At 37.6% G+C, this 22,802-nt stretch overlaps 1 protein-coding gene across 1 annotated transcript in view; it reads left to right on the forward strand.

Annotated features, from left to right (window-relative positions):
- The window catches only part of CFAP47 (cilia and flagella associated protein 47), a 507,991-nt gene that overhangs the window by 128,986 nt on the left and 356,203 nt on the right, over positions 1–22,802 (forward strand). Inside the window, exon 26 of the mRNA XM_042241764.2 lies at positions 741–950. Within this exon, the coding sequence (XP_042097698.1) occupies positions 741–950 (210 nt within the window). The remainder of the gene's footprint in view (positions 1–740; positions 951–22,802) is intronic.

Below are 22,802 nucleotides of genomic sequence, written 5' to 3' on the forward strand. Positions count from 1 at the left end.
TATACTATGGTATTAAAAATCACAAACACTTTTAAACTTGCTAAATTATAGTATATAATGAAATATAGTCTATAGTATACTATGTAGTGTATTAGTATATATAGTATAGTACATATTAGTATAGTATAATTAGTATATGTACTATATGCTATATGAAATGAATGTATAGTATATACTAAATGAAATGTATATACTAAATAAAATGTATAGTGTATAGTATATAATGAAATATGTGAACATTAAGTATTAATAGAATATTTTAATAGTAATGATTGAAAAATATTCATGTCATATATGTACAGTGCTTAACTGTATGCAGATTAAAAATAGGTATGTGTATATGTATTTGTTAATAATACTTAGTCTACATCCAATAAAGCTTTAGCTTTTAAAGGGATGATTTTTAGTAAATTTTTGTTAAGACATATTTAAAACAATACTTTTTATCATGGCTGTGACTAAAAACACATTGTACTTGATCAGGCATTTAAACCCTGTTTTTTAATCCTGAGAGGACAAAATGAATTTTTCATCATCTCATGCAGATTAGCATATTATCAATTTTACTTATATTGTGACCAGAAAATGAGAGATGATATAAAAATATATTTAGGAATTGGGCATGTTATTATAAATATTTGTTTTAATTTTTCTAATGATTCAAAAAACAGAGGAAAGCACATTTAAACCCAATTACCTGCACATACTTTGAGCTAATTATTTTTTTTAATTTTAAACAGGGATTCAACTTTAAGTGTCCACTTATCCCCAGTAAAGCTTCTTAATGGTAATGAGATTCAACCACTTTCTGTGAAATTTCCAAAAGGCGGAGTCATTGTGGGCTCTTCCATTGGAATTAATGCTGCACTCACCTGCTGTCTCAGCTTCAAGTCATCTAAACCTGTGTCATTTTTCACCAATGTTCTTTTCTGCGATAGCAAAGATAACTGGTAAGATATTTAAACATAGATTCCTTTGTATCTGACAGTGAAGAATAATAGGTTTATACTCTATACTATTATAAAATGTTAAAAAAGAAAGACATCTAAAATAATGACTTTGGACATAACCTTTTTTTTTTAAGTTCCAAATGCAGTGTTTCTTTCATGAGAAACAGCATGATAGTGGCTGCCAGCATATACTTTGGGGTTCGGCTGCCTGGATTTGAGTCCTGGCTCTGTTAACTTTGGTGAAGTTAGGTAATCTTCTCAGCCTCTCGGTTCTCTCATCTGTAAAATGGGGGTCATAGCAGAATCTGTCTGTTCTCTAATAATGAGAAACTCGTTGAGTTAATTATTATTGTGTTATTGTACAGGAACTGGCACAAAGGAAATGCTAGGTTAGTATTTAATGAAAATGAGAAACATCAGCATAACAAGTTTCCAGACAATATGATTTTGTTACATGTTCCTTTGACAGGTTCAAGGAAATTAAAATACACCTTGGTTAAGCCATGTTTCTAGATTTCTTAAGATGTAGGACCAGAAATTTCACTTTTACATTATACCTTGAATGACATGTGTTAAAAAAAAAAAAGTTCATGATGTAGAGTGAATTGTATACTAAAAATGAGTATGTACTCCATGTGATAACTTTTAGTGACATCATTATATAGTATATTCATAGTCAAAGGATTGATTCATGCATTAAGAATTAGAAGGGTGAGATACAGATGTACTGAAATATTGCATCTAAGGAAAAGCGTGGCCAGATCCAGAACCAGGCTCATGGAGTTCTGAGCTCCAGCTTCTATGTCCCTTTCTCACATATGTTGATGGATAAAATTACCTAAAATATACCTCTCAGACTATTTTTCTCTTTTGATGCTAGCAGTCCATCTTTTCTTGACATTTAAAAAACAACAACAACAGCTTCTTTTAATGGCATTGCTTTAGACTTCTATCAAGAACTGAACTGTATGCCTCCATCCTGGGATACTTCTGTCTTTTCGTACATTACTGACCTTGTTCATAGAAGTTTAACTTTACTTTGCTCTAGTCCACAAATTTGCACTTTGCAAAAAGTGTTAAGTAAGGTGTACCTTTGAACTCACTAATAAAAATCATGAATAACTTCTCCATGAATGCCTTAAAGATATTGAAGGCTCAGACCACATTCACAGGGTGAGGAAGGAAAGAGTTTCAGTAAATGCTGTGTGAACTAGATAGCTTCTTGGACAGTGGTACAGTTGCCTCTAAGAGATGTATGAATAGGTTTTGCTGTTACAGTGTGTTGATTTCTAGTCCACAAACAAGATGTTAGGAGACCTGAAAACAGCCGCTAGAAAAAGGAGAGTCATATATTTGAAGATGATGATTTTCTTGTCTTTTTGGTGTTGTATGTTTCCTTTCAGCCTTGAGACTCATTTACTCTCCACTAGATTTCCCCACCCTTCTTGCCTCACCTTAAACCCCATTTCAACCTTCAGCGGGTTTGAGATAAGGTAGAGCTTTTGAAACTAATTTAGAAACTTCGGAAATCATAAATGGGCTATAAAAGCGTTTTCCATATACAAAGAAACATTCCCAGGAACCTTATACTGGCAAATCCTTTTATTAATGACTTGTTAACTCCTTATCTGGTTTCCCATAGTCCATATGATCAGCTCTTCATTCTTTTATTAACTCTTTAAAGCTGTCTTTGCCTTTCTCTCACTATGTATTTTTGATTCTATTCAGATAAATTATGTCTTCCATTAAGAACTTCCTCAAGAGCCTCCCTTTCACTTCAGACTGTTTGGAATAAATTTGATTTTTTAAAATTCTTTTATTGCTTTTCATCATTCAGTTCAGTTCAGTTCAGTCACTCAGTAGTGTCCAATTCTTTGCGATCTCATGGACTGCAGCAAGCCAGGCCTCCCTGTCCATCACCAACTCTCAGAGTTTACCCAAACTCATGTCCATTGAGCCGGTGGTGGCATCCAACCTTCTTATCCTCTGTTGTGCCCTTCTCCTCCTGCCTTCAATCTTTCCCAGCATTAGGGTCTTTTCCAATGAGTCAGCTCTTCACATCAGGTGGCCAAAGTATTGGAGTTTCAGCTTTAATATCAATTCTTCCAATGAATATTCAGGACTGATTTCCTTTAGGATGGACTGTGGATCTCTTTGCAGTCCAGGGGACTCTCAAGAGTCTTCTCCAACCCCACAGTTCAAAAGCATCAATTCTTCGGTGCTCAGCTTTCTTTATAGTCCAACTCTCACATCCATATATGACCACTGGAAAAACCATAGCTTTGACTAGATAGACCTTTCTTGGCAAAGTAATGTCTCTGATTATTAATATGCTGTCTAGGCTGGTCATAATTTTCCTTCCAAGAAGTAAGCGTCTTATAATTTCATGGCTGCAGTCACCATCTGCAGTGATTTTGGAGCCCAGAAAAATAAAGTCTGACACTGTTTCCACTGTTTCCCCATCTATTTGCCATAAAGTGATGGGACCAGATGCCATGATCTTAGTTTTCTGAATGTTGAGCTTTAAGCCAACTTTTTCACTCTCCTCTTTCACTTTCATCTGGAGGCTTAGTTCTTCTTCAGTTTCTGCAGTAAGGGTGGTGTCATCTTCATATCTGAGTTTATTGATATTTCTCCCGGCAATCTTGATTCCAGCTTGTGCTTCTTCCAGCCCACCATTTCTCATGATGTACTCTGCATAGAAGTTCAATAAGCAGGGTGACAATATACAGCCTTGATGTACTCCTTTTCCTATTTGGAACCAGTCTGTTGTTCCATGTACAGTTCTAACTGTTGCTTCCTGACCTGCATAAATATTTCTCAAGAGGCAGATCAGGTGGTCTGGTATTCCCATCTCTCTCAGAATTTTCCACAGTTTATTGTGATAGTCAATGAAGCAGAAATAGATGTTTTTCCTGGAACTCTCTTGCTTTTTTGATGGTCCAGTAGATGTTGGCAATTTGATCTCTGGATCCTCTGCCTTTTCTAAAACCAGCTTGAACATCTGGAAGTTCATGGTTCCTGTATTGCTGAAGCCTGGCTTGCAGAATTTTGAGCATTACTTTACTAGTGTGTGACATGAGTGCAATTGTGTGGTAGTTTAAGCATTCTTTGGCATTGCCTTTCTTTGGGATTGGAATGAAAACTGACCTTTTCCAGTCCTGTGGCCACTACTGAGTTTTCCAAATTTGCTTGCATATTGAGTGCAGCACTTTCACAGCATCATCTTTCAAGATTTGAAATAGCTCAACTGGAATTCCATCACCTCCTCTAGCTTTGTTCATAGTGATGCTTCCTAAGGCCCACTTGACTTTGCATTCCAGGACGTCTGGCTCTAGGTGAGTGATCACACCATCGGTGATTATCTGGGTCATGAAGATCTTTTTTGTACAGTTTCGTGTATTCTTGCCACCTCTTCTTAATATCTTTTGCCTCTGTTAGGTCCCTACCATTTCTGTCCTTTATTGAGCCCATCTTTCAGCAGCCGTCATTTAACACAAGTCAGATCCCAGGTCATAGTCTAGATGTCATGGAATTCACACAACAGCCCTGAGATGTGGATGTTTTTAGATCTTCATCTCTTTTTGCCTATAGAGTGATATAACTTGCTAAAGTTCACTCATATGTGAGGTGGAAGAGCCAGGAATTTGAAGCAGATTTCTGTTACCAATGATCATGCACTCAGTCACCTTGTTTTAACACCACTTAGACTGTATAGAATCGTATAGAAGTTTTTATGGTAGGTATTCTTTTTTGAGAGTAGCACTGTTGTTTGTCATATATAAACTTTACAAAGAATAAGAATTTGAAACTTTGTATTTTCCTCTTATTCTATTCCTTTGCATCATTCTCTCACTCTCTCATAAACACACACACACACACACAAATGCAGGCACATGGACACACCTGTCTTATAAATACCTATATATAATTATGTTTTTAAGTAAATAGCATTTTAGTTTCTATTTTGCCCTTAAATACCAAGAAATTTAGCTTATAATTAAAAGTGCATTTTGAATTACAGGTCTTAAAAAGTCTATATGCTCCTGAATTAGGGAATTGATAAAGAAATATCCATTGAATAGAATATGTTAATGAATATTCCATGTTTGATGGTTAGTAATGATAGTAATTCAAGTCTGCTTAATGAAATTTAGGATATCATTTATTTATTTCTATTGATGTGTTAATTTATTGATGAGGCAAAAGTCCATAAATTGTCTCCATAGTTATAGCATGAGTAAAGTAAAAGTTTATAGTTTCACTTAAGAGGCCTGTTTTACAACTACCATCAGTAAACAACTCTACAGAAGATATTTACATAAAAATAAATTTATTATATATGGGTACTGATAAGATTTCATTAACTATTTTAGATACTTTAAATTAATAGTGTTTGCAAAAGACTTCAAATCAGTATGTGAAATTGAAACCCAGTATCAAAACAACAGCTAAAGTATGTTCTTTTGAAACTGTACATTTCACATCAATAAAATTTCAAAATGAAAGCACATTCCTTGTAAAAATTGAAATAATTTCTTTTCCTACAAAAAAGCATGTGCTTATTATTGAACAAATATATGTGTTATTTAGAAGTTTATGTTGGATTTTTGTGTCCATTTTTAGTTACTTTAGTTGCTTACATGTTATAAAGAATGGTTTTTGAGGCAGTCAAGGAACCCAGTAGTAAAATACAGTTCCTTTTCTTGCCGCTATTTGAATTAATGTCTATTTTAGGTTAATATCTTTCTCATGTGCTCTTCAATGTTTTTTACTTCCTGACTTTCCTTATTTTTACTTTTGACATATGAAGTAACAATGTAGGGGGGTATGTGCATATGTTTGTGAGAGAGAATGAAGAAATATATATAATTCTATTAATTATGTAAGTAAAATGGCTTCTTGAGTATTTAGATTATGTTTTCTGTTGTTTTTTTTTTCTTTCTGAACTTAACAATTTAGTTTCTGTATTGCCTTTGTACACTGAGGAATTTAGTTTATAATTATGTTAAGTACATTTTGAGCTAAAAGTCTTAAATAAGCTATACTCTCTAGAATTAGGAGATTAATCAGCACATATCCCCTGAATTAAAAAACAGAAATTTCCTTATGTAGATAAGAGTTGTGGAAAGCATTCTGAGAAATAATCTGCCTTGAATGGGGGGTGTTTGTTGTGTTGTAAGGTCAGTGAACTTGTAAAATGTCTGCAGGTGGCCCCTAAGTCTCTTTAAAATGAATTCACCAATATAAAATAACTAAGGGGGAGATACAATTTTAGAAATCATAAGTGTATAATAACACCTACTTTGGATAAGTGATAAACATTTAATTTGGAACTGGAAAATAAAAAAGTCCAGGTGTTCAGTTTGCACAACCCAGTGTCAAGGGTGGTCTTGAACAATCAAAGTGAACAATCCCACTGCTGGGCATTCACACTGAGGAAACCAGAATTGAAAGAGACACATGTACCCCAATGTTCATCGCAGCACTGTTTATAATAGCCAGGACATGGAAACAACCTAGATGTCCATCAGCAGATGAATGGATAAGAAAGCTGTGGTACATATACACAATGGAGTATTACTCAGCCATAAAAAAGAATTCATTTGAATCAGTTCTGATGAGATGGATGAAACTGGAGCCAATTATACAGAGTGAAGTAAGCCAGAAAGAAAAACACCAATACAGTATACTAACACATATATATGGAATTTAGGAAGATGGCAATGACGACCCTGTATGCAAGACAGGAAAAAAGACACAGATGTGTATAACGGACTTTTGGACTCAGAGGGAGAGGAGAGGGTGGGATGATTTGGGAGAATGGGAATTCTAACATGCAGAATTGAATCGCCAGTCCATGTCTGACGTAGGGTGCAGCATGCTTGGGGCTGGTGCATGGGGATGACCCAGAGAGATGTTGTGGGGAGGGAGGTGGGAGGGGGTTCATGTTTGGGAACGCATGTAAGAATTAAAGATTTTAAAATTTAAAAATAAATAAATAATTAATTAATTTAAAAAAAAAGTGAAATTCAGTCACCCAGATATCTTTAACAGTATTAGCAATTAGCAGTCTGACATTGTGAGTAAAGATTGAGTCATTCACTCCTTTATTTAAATATTTATTGAATGTGTACTATGTACCAGATACCTACCAGGCACCATTTAAGCAATAGGGGTTATGTCAGAAATCACAGCATGATCCCTGCCTTGTGGAGCTTAGCATCTGGCAGGGGGAAAAGAGACAGTAAACAGTAATCCTACTAAAGGGTAAGTCTGTGATAAAGGGTAAGTGTGTGATAATTGATGGAGGCCATAGGAAAAAGAATAAGTGCAGGGTAAGTTCACAGGGAGGGCCAGAGAGGGAATGAGTAAGTCTCATTGTGATAAATAAGATGATAAGGAGAGCTTCCCCTAAGAGGATAGGATCTAAGGAGAGATTTGAAGGACTGAGTGGGATTAGAAAGATACCTGGGAATATTCTTTCAGATCAAGGGAATGGCTGGTGCAAGATCTTTAAGGTGGGTGCTTACAAGGAGGCAACCTGAGGAGAATGAGCAAAGGGTGAGGAATTTAGGAGAAAGGACTGGAGAAGTAGCACAGCAGTACTGGATCCTGTAGGGCCTTTGAGGTGAATGGTAAGGATTTGAACCTTTACCCTGAATGAAATGAGGAGCCATTGCACAGTAGCCAGTGAAAGAATGCAATAGCCATACTTTTGAACAGTGATGAGGTCAGTCAGTCATTCCCTACCATGGAAAACTGGGGCTTCCTATGTATTTTATTCCCTTTGTTCATGAAAAGGCTTCTTGCTTCTCAAGTAGTTTTTTTTTTCATTCATTCATGCAGTATTTATAAAGTGACAAAAGTACACCTATCTTTCTTCTGCTGATGGGGTCAGAACAATGCTCCAGCATTCATGGAGCTTCTATTGTAATGGAGAAGACAACAATTGATAAATAATATCACAGTTTAATAAAGAAATCACATGAGTTTAATGAGAGAGAGAGTAAAGGATACCTTCATGTATTAGACAGATAAGGCATCTCTGAGGATATGATATTTGACCAGATGGTGATATGAAAATTTAATGAAAAAATACTGATAAGGCACTCAGAACAGTTCCTGTTGGTAGTATGTAGCTAAGTAAAGACTTGGCTTTTTTTTTTTTTTTGTATCCATTGTACTTTATTATTTTTTTCACAGCTTCTTTTTTTTTTTTTTTTACTTTTACAATACTGTATTGGTTTTGCCATACATTTTAAAATCAGTAGTTTAGATTTCCAGAATCATCTCAGTGCCTGCTTCAGAGATATGAGAGTGATTGCGTGAGTGAGTGAAAGTTGCTCAGTTGTGTCTGACTCTCTGCAACCCCATGTACTATACAATCCATGGAATTTTCCAGGCCAAAATACTGGAGTGGGTAGCCGTTCCCTTCTCCAGGGGATCTTCCCAACCCAGGAATTGAACCCAGGTGTCTTGAATTGTGGGCAGATTCTTTACTGTCCAAGTCACCAGGGAAGCCCAGTAATACTGGAGTGGGTAACCTATCCCTTCTCCAGCGGATCTTCTGGACCCAGGAATTGAACTGGTGTCTCCTGCATTGCAGGTGGGTTCTTCACCAGCTGAGCTATCAGGGAAGCTGCTTGAGAGTGATTGCATTTCTTCTATTAAGAGAGTGATTGGATTCACCCTGGGATAACAGAGAAATCCTCAGCAGACATACAACAAGAGGGGAAGAAGAGTGTGTGTGTGTGTGTGTGTGGGTGTGGGTGTGGGTGGGTGGGGGGAGGTAGTAGTAGAGAGACAGGAGTTCAGCTCTCATGAGGATGAGGGAGTCTTTGGATAATCTCCAAATGATTTATATTGTATTTCAGAATTATTTGTTCCTATGTTTAAAAATTTATCTGGGAATTCACACAGAGATCGAATGGATTAAGAAGTGCCAGAATGGTGTAATCCCCTATTTTGCACTGTGGTTTCCACTCCAGATTGAGGAGAAGGAAACATTATACACTGAAGGAATTGTAATTATGAGAATGAAGTATAACCACTTGCTCTTGCTTTATAAGTCCACTAATTGATACTTCACACTAAACATAGAATGAAAGGTATGGCTTTGGGTGATTAATTTTATAGAAATACTAAGAATTCCAAAACAATTTAATATTTTCTTATGATTAACCCCAAATATAGGATGTTTACTTTTGTAAAAATCAATAATTAATTTCAACTGCATGTTTCCGATAACCAGGAAGTTAACTTGAGTTAGCAGTGCCTCATTACTAAAATGGCAAACATTAGTTGTTGTTATTGTTCAGTTTATCAGTCGTGTCTGACTGCAACCCCACGGACTGCAGCACGCCAGGCTTCCCTGTCCTTCACTATCTCCTGGAGTTTGCTCAGACTTATGTCCATTGAGTCAGTGCTGCCATCCAATCATCTTGTCCTCTGTCGCCCCCTTCTCCCCCTATTCTCAATCTTTCCCAGCACCTGGGTCTTTCCCAATGAGTCTGCTCTTTGCATCAGGTGGCCAAAGGTCCTCCATACATTTTTAATCTCTTGAATATTTAACATATTCATCATACTCAAAACTAATTGTATCTTCCATCGGTTTTTAGTACCCAAATTTAAATTGAATAGCTTTAGAGCAAAGGAAAACATTTCAGCTCTTCTGTAAGAGAGCTAACATGAGTCATTGAAAATGAATAAAAGAAATCTTAATGGCTTATTTATCAAAAAGGTATGTGAATGTGCTATTCAGATATTAGCTGTTTTCTTCTAGAAAGTGGTCCTTTTGTCTGAACACTAGAATCACCTCAGGAGTTTTAAAAAACTGCATATGTATGTATTCTCAGTTGTGTTCAACTCTTCATGACCCCATGGAGTGTAGCCTGCCAGGCTCTTCTGTCCATGGGACTCTCCAGGCAGGAATACTGAAGTGGGTTGTCATTACCTTCTCCAAGGGATCTTCCCCACCCAGGGATGGAACCTGTGTCTTCTGGATTGCAGGCAGATTCTTTGCTGCTAGGCCTTTAGCCTCCTTTTAACTCAGGGATTATAATATAATTTTTCTGGAAGGTGGGCTAAGTATTGCAAGTTTTAAAAGCTTCCTGATAGCTTATGGTTAACCGTGTTGGATTTGTGATCTCTGAAGAAGAAGATTTAGCTTTGTGACAAGGGACCAGGCTTGATTACTCAGAGCTTTCATGTGGCAGAAGTTTTATTATAGTGAAAAAGGGCAGAGAAAGCTTCTGAGGAAGAAGAGTGCCCCCCTTGCTGGTCTAATCAAGGCATTATATACTTTTACCAGACCCACTCCCACAACATACATCTTAGATTAACAAGATTAGAACTAACAATAGAAAGCTCTTACCAGACCCACTCCTACAACATAAGATAACAAGATTAGTCAGAAGGTTCTTGTTAATAAGGAGAAATATATCCTTTAGCAAGATACATTACTGTTATATAATCATTAGTACAGAGCTTAAGGAAAAACATACCCTTGAGCAAGATGAGTTTTGTTGTGTAATTATTAGCTCTGGGCTTAAAGAAAATAAGGTCTTATGTGACTAGGACAAAGCAATGCAGGGAAAAAAAAGTTTGTCCTTTTCTCCTCCTTGAGAGCCCCAGACCCCTTTCTCCTCCTCAGGGACCCTGGACTTCTTATCAGCTTTACCTAAGAATTAACTCTCTCACCCTGATGTGGTTCTAATTGGAAGCCAAAATTGAGAACCCTTGCTCTAGGTTGTCAAACATTACCTTGCATTTGACTCACTTGGAGGATTTGTTAAAACAGTTTCTGAACCTCATCCCCAGAGTTACTGATTGATTTCAGTCTTGAATGGGGCTTGCAAGTGGCATGTGTACCAGTTTCCTATTTGATGCTGAGAAGAAACTGAGGTTAAATAAAGGAAAATCCTATTTAGAAAGATTAAACAGTGGAACACTTCAACATTTATCAGGAAATAAAATTACCACTAGAAAATGGTATTGTTTTGAGATCTTTAGAAAAATACCCATTTTTCTTTTAGAGTAAGAACTTCCCTGGTGGCTCAGACGGTAAAAGTGTCTGCCTACAATACGGGAGACCCGGGTTCGATCCCTGGGTTGAGAAGATCCCCTGGAGAAGGAAATGGCAACCCACTCCAGTACTCTTGCCTGGAAAATCCCATGGACAAAGGAGCCTGGTCGGCTGCAGTTCATGGGGTCACAAAGAGTCAGACATGACTGAGTGACTTCACTTTCTTTCACTTTGGTTTAGTTTACTAATACATTATTTAACTTAATCTGTTTAAGATACCTATATTGTAAAGTATAATGCCAAATTCATAGCGGAGGAAATTGAAGTACTACTATGTTTATCTTTTAGACCTTCACCCATTCGTAGAGTAAGAGAAGCAACATTTTGAGATCAAGTCTTGTTATCAGTATCACACAACTTTGCTTCCCTTTAACTTTTCAAGTTCTAGGATTTTATTGCTGTAACATGGTCAGTTTAGTAAGAAAACTGAATAAAATTGAGTTATGATACATCATACAGTGATGTATAATTGATTACATGAATAGGAAGATTTTGATGTTTTAATACAAGTTAAACCACAAGTTTTGTTTTAAATGAGAGACCATTTAGGAATATACAATAAGAATGACACAGGGATATTTGGTAGATGAGATTGAACTGAAAGTAAGACTACTAGTCAGCTTGTATATCCTCACCAGTGTATAAAATATTGAAACAATTTTTTGCACTGTCCTGAGTACTCATGCCCTATACCTGGCCTGCCCTGACAACTTCTACTGGACCTTGGAGCCAGTCAGGACCTAATAACTAAAGAACTAAATGCTGTCATAGAGTTCTAAATATCTGGTAGTATTTTGTTTTGGGTTCGTCTCAGCATGTCAATGATACTATTGGCTAGGAATGCTGGAGGCACTCACCTGGTCCCTTAGTATTTATGGTAGCCCCCACAGACATTTCCTCTTTCAGAAACAATATTATTGGTGGACATGCCTTTTTGGTTCCTATTGTGGTCATAAAATAAACCTCAGCAACAACCATCAGGGAACTTTGAAAAAACAAGGTCTTTTACTCATAAAGTGTACCTGGCTTGCCTAGGGCCATGCATTGAGGTGGGGGGTGGGTGGAGATGGGGAACAACTGAGCAAAGGCCTGAGTTCTGCCTTTATTAGGATCTCGGGTGGGACACCTAGGGTTTTGCACATTCACTCTTCATTGGTGAATTTAAAACATAAGTGCGGGAATTAAAGCTCAGGAGAGGAAAAACTAGTGGTCTGTCTGGTCAGTTATCTAGGTCAACCAGAACTTTTTAAGGAGAATTTCATGGTTGCAGCAGTCTGGCTCTGCATCTCTTGGGAGGCTGGCAGTTTACTTATTCCAAATGGATGTCTTCGAAGGGAATACCTCAACAGTCAACAATTTAATGTGAGGCATTTACATCACAATCAAGCAAGCTCATTGTCAGTCAGTCCCTTAAACAACATATTAACATACACCTCCTTTTTATTTATTTATTTTTTTACACCTCCTTTTTAGATTGTATGGTTCATTGATATTAAAAAATGAACATTTTGAATATCATCCCTATTTTCATATGAAACATGATTGTCTTTCCAGAGAACATAGTTAATGTGGTTCTAATGACAACAGGAGGTGAGTTCCAGCACATTCCCTGGTGGCTGGCGTTCAGAAGGTTCAGTGGCCTTAGCTCTAAAGCTGCCACAGAAGTGTCTGCTCTATGTATTTCTTGGCAGACAAACTTCTGAGTAGTGCCTAATTTAGTTGCTCACTTGAAAACAACACAAATTTGTTTTTTCTTAATCATGAACAAGATATGATTTAGCAAAATTCTTGGACTTTTCTTAAAAAAAAATTAGTCACAATCATTTGTTTCATGATACAGATTTTAAGGTACTGGGTTATATGTATCTTTGACATTAAAACAAGTGTAATAACGATTTGCATATATTGATAAATTAATGCATTAATAAGAGTTTAAATGCTAAACTGTAATTTCTCCCTTATTCATTGATATATGTTAGTCATTTCAGTCTAAATTTAGAGATTAACCACGTAGTGTTAATTCCAAATGTAGTTAACATTTTGCTGGTGAAGAAATATATTTTAAAATGTGCAGACCTGTTGTTTAAACTGAGAACATACAGCTCTTAATTATATCAACTCTCTATGTACAATAGAATTTCATCAATCTTGTTATGGGGTAAAAAATATTTTTTGATGCATAATAAAACTAGATATGCTTACCTCATTAAAGTAATAGGGCATTGACAGTAACATAAATTGAAATTATGTATTTTTGAAAGCATTCAGTATAATAAAAAGGAAATGAGGAATAATGAGAGCTGATTCTAATTATTGTTTACTCAGTGAATAATTTGATATTTGTGTAAGATGTATTTAGCATCTTTGGGTTGGTTGCTAGTATTTTAAAAAGTATTACTATCATACCTCTTCCAGAGACATTACTCTTTTCGAAAGAGTAGGAATCTGCATTACATAGAGGAGACCAACAGAGAATGAGTCAGACCTAGAGGCTTGTGAAGCATTAATGCATTCAGTTTGGCAAGGCCACCTTAGTAACCATAGTGTAAATTCATATCTACTCTTTCTGTGCTTTTCTGGGATATTTGGATATTTAAAATAAAGATGTAGATGCATATTTAAAATACATATAGAAAGTGATTCACAAACCTTTAAGAGATACTGCCAGTTAAGTAGAAGCAGCTTTTGAGGTATTCAGAGCTCCCCTTATGGATTAACAAGAGCAGTATTTAGAATGTGTGTGTTTACCTTTTGGAGACTCCATTCTTAGCATAAACCTGCTGCCCATGGTCAGGGAACCACCTAGAGTTTTAGCGCTGTGGCTGCTGAAAGGCAGGTAGCTGGAAATTTCAAGAGGATTTCAGTAATCATCTAATAGATGAAGCTGAAGGCAGTGTTGAAATATTGCCCTAAACTTTATTTGTTGTGTTTTGGGGGCTAGGTTATGCATGACACCATACATTTGTCCACCTTTCTTCATGATGTGTGTGTAAATAGAATAGACAGGAAGCAGGGTTGGGGGAGTAAAAATTTATAAGGAGCCATGCTTTGTCCTGAGATAATCGTCTGTTCCTGTTTGCTTGACCTAGTCTTAAAGAAGGCTGTTTTTAATGGCACATAATTCTATGAAGAATGTTATTTTCATGATAGATCTATTAATCGTCTGTTCCTTATTGCTTGACCTAGTCTTAAAAAAGGCTGTTTGTAATGGTACCTAAATTCTATGAAGAATGTTATTTTCATGATAGATCTATTAAACCAAATCATAGGATTATAACAGTCTCAGTGTTAAAGTAGAATGTTTGCTTATATTTAGCCAAAACATAGGTATCAATAGATGGGGAAACAGTGGCTGACGTTATTTTTCTGGGCTCCAAAATCACTGCAGATGGTGATTGCACCCATGAAATTATAAGACGCTTACTCCTTGGAAGGAAAGTTATGAGCAACCTAGACAACATATTAAAAAGCAGAGACATTACTTTGTCAACAAAGGTCCATCTAGTCAAGGTTGTGATTTTTCCAGTGGTCATGTATGGATGTGAGAGTTGGACTATAAAGAAAGCTGAGCACTGAAGAATTGATGCTTTTGAACTGTGGTGTTGGAGAAGACTCTTGAGAGTCCCTTGGACTGCAAAGAGATCCAACCAGTCCATCCTAAAGGAGATCAGTCCTGGGTGTTCATTGGAAAGACTGATGTTGAAGCTGAAACTCCAATACTTTGGCCATCTGATGTGAAGAGCTGACTCATTGGAAAAGACCCTGATGCTGGGAAAGATTGAAGGCAGGAGGAGAAGAGGATGACAGAGGATGAGATGGTTGGATGGCATCACCAACTCAATGGACGGGTTTGAGTGGACTCCAGGAGTTGGTGATGGACAGGGAGGCATGGCGTGCCACAGTACATAGGGCCGCAAAGGGTTGGGCACGACTGAGCGACTGAGTTGATTGATAAATAAACCAAGGTATTATAAATAATACCAGGGTATTATTTATATTTATTATAAAATAGGCCAGGGTATTATAATAAACTATAAACAAGCTGGGAAAGATTGAAGGCGGGAGGAGAAGGGGATGACAGAGGATGAGATGTTTGGATGGCATTACCAACTCAATGGACATTAGTTTGGGTAAACTCCAGGAGTTGGTGATGGACAGGGAGGCCCGGCGTGTTGTGGTCCGTGGGGTTGTAAAGAGTCATACACAACTGAGCAACTGAACTGATAAACAGGAAAATATTCTTCACTATGATTTGTTTGTCATCCACTTGTGGCAATCGGTGGTATTTTAAATTTGTATAGAAAGTGTAAAAGCCCCAAACTTCCAAGGTAATACTTACCATGTCATCTCAGATGATTAAAATCATACTGCTTTTAACACTGGGTTTCAGAATAAAAGTTAACCATAGTAGTTGTGATTTTACTCTTCCTTTTTCTTCTCCACCCCCCTCCTCCCTTCTCTTTGGAGTCAGTGACGGTTGGAGAGCCTCTGCCCTACTTAGAGATTTTTAGAAGTTCCAGTGTTTGCCCTTTGTCTCTGCCTTAGTGACTGTGAGCACTTGCCCAGTTGCTGGTCTTTTCAGGACTTCTGGAAGTTGGATGCAGTTGACAGAGTCCTCTCCATCTTTTCTTTCTCATACCCTGTCTGACTACTCAGTTCTTCAATTATTTGTAATATGAATTGATTTATCATGGAACTACCTTAACAGGAATATAATGTTTGATTGCAACATTTACTTTATTCATAGAATATCAGGCATTTAAATAACAAAATGGAATGCCTGCTCATTATAACAATTCACAATAAAAAAGTTAAAAATACCATTAATAGCTTAATTTCTCCACCTTTCAATTTTACACAGTCACATCATGTGTTAAAATTTTGATATCTCTTCATGTATTACCTTTGGCTATACGAATATATGCAACTCTTATCTATGTATGTATATGTGTATGAACAAATATACATATATAGATAGATTACTTTTAAGATAACATAATATTATACATATTAATTGTGGGATTTCCCCCTGTATATGTCACACAAAGGAATGGAGTCAGAAGGCGATCTGGGGCTTATGGGCCAACTCTATCATTTTTGACTCCTGGTTTCTGAGGTGGCTTCCTGCTGTAGTCATTTCAAGACTAATGGAATAGAATGAAGAGAGTATAACACAAAAACTTTTAAGGAGATGAACCAGAGCTCCTTACCTTTGCTAATCTGTCACTGACACGAGCTTAGTCCCATGGGCTTAGATAGGTGCACGTGCAGGTTCCTGTATGGCAGTGCGTCCTGCTGATACTTGGGAAGGGAACTCCATTTCTTTGAAGAAGAAGATGGCCTCTGGGTAATAGCAGACTCTACTCCAAGTCATAATGACACTTTCTCCTTTTCAGTACTTTGACTATTTTATTAAATTTTAACTTTTTATGTTTTATAAACCCTTCTTGGTGTTCTAATTGCATTTCATACAGTCAGGCCCTTTAGGCAACTGCATATTTGGCCTTCCTTACCAGAAGTTTCACAAGACCCACAGGGCTCTGACTCTGGTGCCCTGCAGTCTGGGTAGTTGTTTTAGTAGGGTCTGTGTGGAAGAGGGTGGCAGGAATGCATGTTGGCCCCAACTTTCCTGAATTTTCCTTTCGCTGCCCAGATATATCCATCCTTTTTGTTGGTATTAAATCCTTGGATTTGTTTTTAAACATACCCTAACTTCTAGGTTTGTCCATTCAACACTTCAGATTATTTCAAAGAAGTATACTGATAATTGTATACTGATCTGTTACTAATAAAAAGCAGTTTGTTCAGATACTTCATGGTATGGCAGTTGGGGGTTTTGTCTCTTGACAGCTAAAGGTTGCTTCTTACTGTCTTTGCCCTTTATCATCATAGCTTGGGGATAGCGTGGGGAGATATTTGTGCTAACATTCCCAATTCTTAACTGCCAGCACTGATTCCACATTTGCAAGGAAATTTCCAATCTCTTCAAAATTTGTACTCAGTGGAGGTGATAATTCCACGGTGATAACTTTCAACTACCCGAGCAGTATCAATTTGAAGGCATTTGGTTTACAAATTGCTTTTTCAATTAATTGTCCTGTTTTGAAGTACTGTTTTTTTTTTTTCTTACTGAAATAATACAGATCAAAGTATGTAAAACTAATATTTTAAAAAATCATTGCAAAGTAGACCTTCTTGTATTTACCACTCTGGTCAGAAAACACAACATCACTGATGCCTCAGAGATCTCTTGTATCTGTATCCTTCCAGGTCATGGCAAGGCAAATGTTAGTTGCTCAGCAACTTGCTGTGTGTGTCTGACTCTGTGACCGTATGGACTGTATGTAACATGCCAGGCTCCTCTGTCCATGGAATTCTCCAGGCAAGAATACCAGAGTGGCTTGCCATTCCCTTCTCCAGGGGATCTTTCTGACCCAGGGTTCAAACTTGGGTCTCCGGCATTGCAGGCAGACTTTTCACCATCTGACCCACCAGGGAAAACCATAACTTTAAATACCATTCTGTATCCCCTTGCTTATTAGATATTTGAATAATAGCTATTGCTGAAGGTTTGTGATATATGATATATACAGAGTTCATACTAGCAAATAAATGCTAGGCATGAGGAAAATTGAATGAGAAGTGCATTTCCCATTTATAGTCAATAGAATTCCAATGAAAACCTCAAAGTTCTGTGCTCTCCAGAGGGCTTTATAGATTTAGGGGATATGAAGTCCTTGACTGATCACTCAGTCTTTCCTTACTTAAACAGGGCTGCTTAAATTATGTGTTGACCTACGTGTATCTGTTCTGTCATAAATACACCAAGAGTTTTAGGTTAGCAATTTGTACAGCTTGCTATACTAGGTGATTGTCTCACCTGTTGGAGTTTTCTGATTTAGAAATCAAAATGCATTGGAAATTCCCTGGTGGTTCAGTGGTTAGGACACTGAGCTTCCAATGCCAGGGGCATGGGTTCAATGCCTAGTTTAGGAACTAAGATCCTGCAAGCTGCATGGCCAAAAAAAGAAAGGAAAAAAAACAAAACAAAACAGGAAAACATGGAACTACACCTCCTAGTGCCCCTTTAAGGAGTGAAGTGAGATTAGCTGACAGCCTCCATATGTCAGCATCTACAGGATCTGTCTTAACTTCTTGGTACTACTTGGCCTGGGTTGCACCCCACCAGCTGGCATCTAATTACTGATTGATTGAGACAGGTTTAGAGGGCCAGGCATTTCAGCCTAAAACTAGAAACTGTGAAGGGCAGTCCAGAACTCCCTGCCCAGTTGGCCAAAGCCGCATCAGGCTTGCATGGCTGTTCTACATCATCCTGTTCTCCACACCCTGCAGCCCTGGAACTTCTTATTCTCCTCTCCAGCCTGCTTCCTTCCCCTTTCTTATACAGATGCTTATCCTAATAAACCTCTTAAACCCCAAACTGTCTTCTCCAGTAACCCCAACCTATGATAATTAGAGATTGGATATTATGCTTGTGGGGGTCTTTTAGTTCAGCTAGATCTTGAACACAGATGTCAGTCACTCCATCCAACCATCTGCCCATGTATGCAGGCAAAACTCCCGAGTATTTATGTGCTGTGTGGTGGTCTTTGCCTTTAAGGAGCTTTAGTTAGATGAAAGATATAAGTGTTAGGTGACTATGAAACACATTTAAACCATTTACTGAACCCTCTACATGAGAGTACTTATATTTTACTCCATTTTTGAGGAAGCACAATGCCAAAAGTTAGTTTACATTCAGTAACATTTTGAAGTAAAATTTATTTTGATTTACTCCTAGAGCACATACAGAAATCCCTTAGTTCATTTTTTTAAAACAGATGTGAGCATTTGCAGCATAAAAGTTGGGAACCATTTTCATAGATGATGGACACTTCTTAATAGTTTTAGTGTTCCAAGCCTGTTAATGAAATTGAGATAATCTTTGGATGAATTTTATTTACATTTTTTGAAAGGAATAAAGCAGTGCAATTAATATATGTTTTCTGTTTTCCTGTTGTTGGAATTGCATTCAGTGGGAGTATTCTGAAAGAGATGATACAACTTTAGAATATTAATGAGAGAAGAGTGTTTTATGCAGTACTTGGTGGATTGTAGTTCCTGATTAGTTTACTTTTTCCCTTCCCTCTGGATCATTTCTCTAATGCCAGGAGTCCTTAGCTAATACTACTGTCTGTAACCACATTTACTTTGAAAGCAATATCAGGCTATCTCCTGGTTTCCCAGGCCCTTGTGATCTTTCATCATACCCTAGTTAATCACTAATGAGTGTTCCCTTGCCTAGCTGTTAATATTTAACTTCCAAGCTACTAATTTATAATCAAAAATATTCTTCTGCATTATGTTTATCTAACCAATGAAAAACACATATCTCATGGTGAGAATTCAAACCTTTGGCCAGATGGTTGGTTAAAGGATTTTTCACAAGGAATTCTATTAGAGAAATTTCCATCATGACAGAGTTGGCCTTCAATTCTGACCAACTCTGATCTTAGTCTGCGTTACTATTTGTTTATAAAAATCCCTTCCTTAGAATAAATTAATTCCAGATGTTTCAGATCACAAATATCCATTCTTTTCTGTTCAGTACAGTTCAGTCACTCAGGCATATCCAACTCTTTGTGACCGATTGGACTGCAGCATGCCAGGCCTCCCTGTCCATCACCAACTTCTGGAGTTCATCTAAACCCATGTCCATTGAGTCAGTAATGCCATCCAACCATCTCATCCTCTGTCATCCCCTTCTCCTCCTGCCTTCAATCTTTCCCAGCATCAGGGTCTTTTCTAATGAGTCAGTTCTTTGGATCAGGTGGCCCAAGTATTGGAGTTTCAGCTTCAACATCAGTCCCTCCAGTGAACACTCAGAACTGGATCTCCTTGCACTCCAAGGGACTCTCAAGAATCTTTTCCAACACAGCAGTTCAAAAGCATCAATTTTTCTGTGCTCGGCTTTCTTTATGGTACAACTTTCACATGCATACACGACTACTGGAAAAACCATAGCTTTGACTAGATGGACCTTTGTTGGCAAACTAATGTCTCTGCTTTTTAATATGCTATCTAGGTTGGTCATCAGAGAAGGCAATGGCACCCCACTCCAGTACTCTTGCCTGGAAAATCCCATGGGTGGAGGAGCCTGGTAGGCTGCAATCCATGGGTGCCAGGGTCCAGCCCAGTGGATCCTGGGTAATTCGAAGCAGGGATGGAGTCAACATCCTAGGAAAAGGCTATTTAATTAGAAGTATAAAGAGAGATTAGAAAAGAATAGTGTAGTAGGAAAATTAGTGGAGAAAAAGAGGCTGAATAACTTTGTTTATGTGGGGTACCAATAAAATCTCAAGACAAGAGATTTGCGCCACCTACGTAGGCCACTGGCGCCCCCTTGAATAGCGAAAGGTGCCCGACCTTGGGCTCCCTCTCGCGTGGATCTTAGAAGCCAGGGCAAAATTAGCAGGCTTGGCGAGTACCCACGCTCCAGGTGGGAATTCAGCCAGAAAAACAGAGAACAAGAAAGAACAACACGGGGGAATCAGTCTTTCCAGAAACTGATCCAATTTCTTTATTTTCAGGTTTGCTTATATACCTTTTGTTACACATAGAGACAAATGGAAGTTTTAAAGTCACATGGGGGTCAGCAGTCCTGACCTTTATCAAAATCAGGTGCTTCATATAAATGTATACAAAAAAGTCTTAGGGGTTTAACATCATCTTCTGGCTATGAGGCCTGCTGACATTTTATGATCCTTTCTTTTCGAATAACACGGTCAGTCAACCAGAAACTTATTTTCCAGGGATGATTTTTCTTAAACCAGGCACCACCCTCCGAAGGTACCAGATAAAGTTGCATTCCTATAGGGTGAAGGTGTAGTGGGTTACAATCAAGAAAGGAATTTACTTAGCCTAAGGTTTAACATGATTAATCTTAAAGGTTAATACTTATTTCTTCTATATGCTGGTTATATATTCATAAACATGTATAAGGGCAGGATTTTTAGCAGAAAACGTTGGCCCAATAAATGAAAAACCCTTCACCAACATGATTTTTTAATTTAATTTTTATTTTTACTTTGTTTTACTTTACAATACTGTGTTGGTTTTGCCATACATTGACATGAATCCACCATGAGTGTACATATGTTCCCAAACATGAGCCCCCCTCCCACCTCCCTCCCCATTACGTCTCTCTGGGTCATCCCCATGCACCAGCCCCAAGCATCCTGTATCCTGCATCGGACATAGACTGGCGATTCGTTTCTTACATGATAGTATACACGTTTTAATGCCATTCTCCCAAATCATCCCACCCTCTCCCTCTCCCTCTGAGTCCAAAAGTACGCTCTGCACATCTGTGTCTCTTTTGCTGTCTTGCATACAGGGTCATCATTGCCATCTTTCTAAATTCCATATATATGTGTTAGTATACTGTATTGGTGTTTTTCTTTCTGGCTTACTTCACTCTGTATAATCGGCTCCAGTTTCATCCATCTCCTTAGAACTGATTCAAATGTATTCTTTTTAATGGCTGAGTAATACTCCATTGTGTATATGTACCACAGCTTTCTCATCCATTCATCTGCTGATGGACATCTAGGTTGTTTCCATGTCCTGGCTATTATAAACAGTGGTGCGATGAACATTGGGGTACATGTGGCTCTTTCCATTCTGGTTTCCTCGGTGTGTATGCCCAGCAGTGGGATTGCTGGGTCGTAAGGCAGTTCTGTTTGCAATTTTTAAAGGAATCTCCACACTGTTCTCCATAGTGGCTGTACTAGTTTGCAATCCCACCAACAGTGTAGGAGCGTTCCCTTTTCTCCACACCCTCTCCAGCATTTATTGCTTGCAGACTTTTGGATCGCAGCCATTCTGACTGGTGTGAAGTGGTACCTCATTGTGGTTTGGATTTGCATTTCTCTGATAATGAGTGATGTTGAGCATCTTTTCATGTGTTTGTTAGCCATCCATATGTCTTCTTTGGAGAAATGTCTATTTAGTTGTTTGGCCCATTTTTTGATTGGGTCAATTATTTTTCTGGAATTGAGCTGCATAAGTTGCTTGTATATTTTTGAGATTAGTTGTTTGTCAGTTGCTTCATTTGCTATTATTTTCTCCCATTCAGAAGGCTGTCTTTTCACCTTGCTTATATTTTCCTTTGTTGTGCAGAAGCTTTTAATTTTAATTAGATCCCATTTGTTTATTTTTGCTTTTATTTCCAGAATTCTGGGGGTTGGATCATAGAGAATCCTGCTGTGATTTATGTCAGAGAGTGTTTTGCTTATGTTCTCCTCTAAGAGTTTTATAGTTTCTGTTCTTACATTTCATGGATCAGAAGAATCAGTATAGTGAAAATGAGTATACTACCCAAAGCAATCTACAGATTCAATGCAATTCCTATCAAGCTACCAGCGATATTTTTCACAGAACTAAAACAAATAATTTCAAGATTTGTATGGAAATACAAAAAACCTCCAATAGCCAAAGCAATCTTGAGAAAGAAGAATGGAACTGGAGGAATCAACTTGCCTGACTTCAGGCTCTACTACAAAGCCACAGTCATCAAAACAGTATGGTACTGGCACAAAGACAGAAATATAGATCAATGGAACAAAATAGAAAGCCCAGAGATAAATCCGCACACATATGGACACCTTATCTTTGACAAAGGAGGCAAGAATATACAATGGAGTAAAGACAATCTCTTTAACAAGTGGTGCTGGGAAAACTGGTCAACACTTGTAAAAGAATGA

Source organism: Ovis aries, chromosome X (assembly GCF_016772045.2).
Source record: "Ovis aries strain OAR_USU_Benz2616 breed Rambouillet chromosome X, ARS-UI_Ramb_v3.0, whole genome shotgun sequence".
Lineage (NCBI taxonomy): Eukaryota > Metazoa > Chordata > Mammalia > Artiodactyla > Bovidae > Ovis > Ovis aries.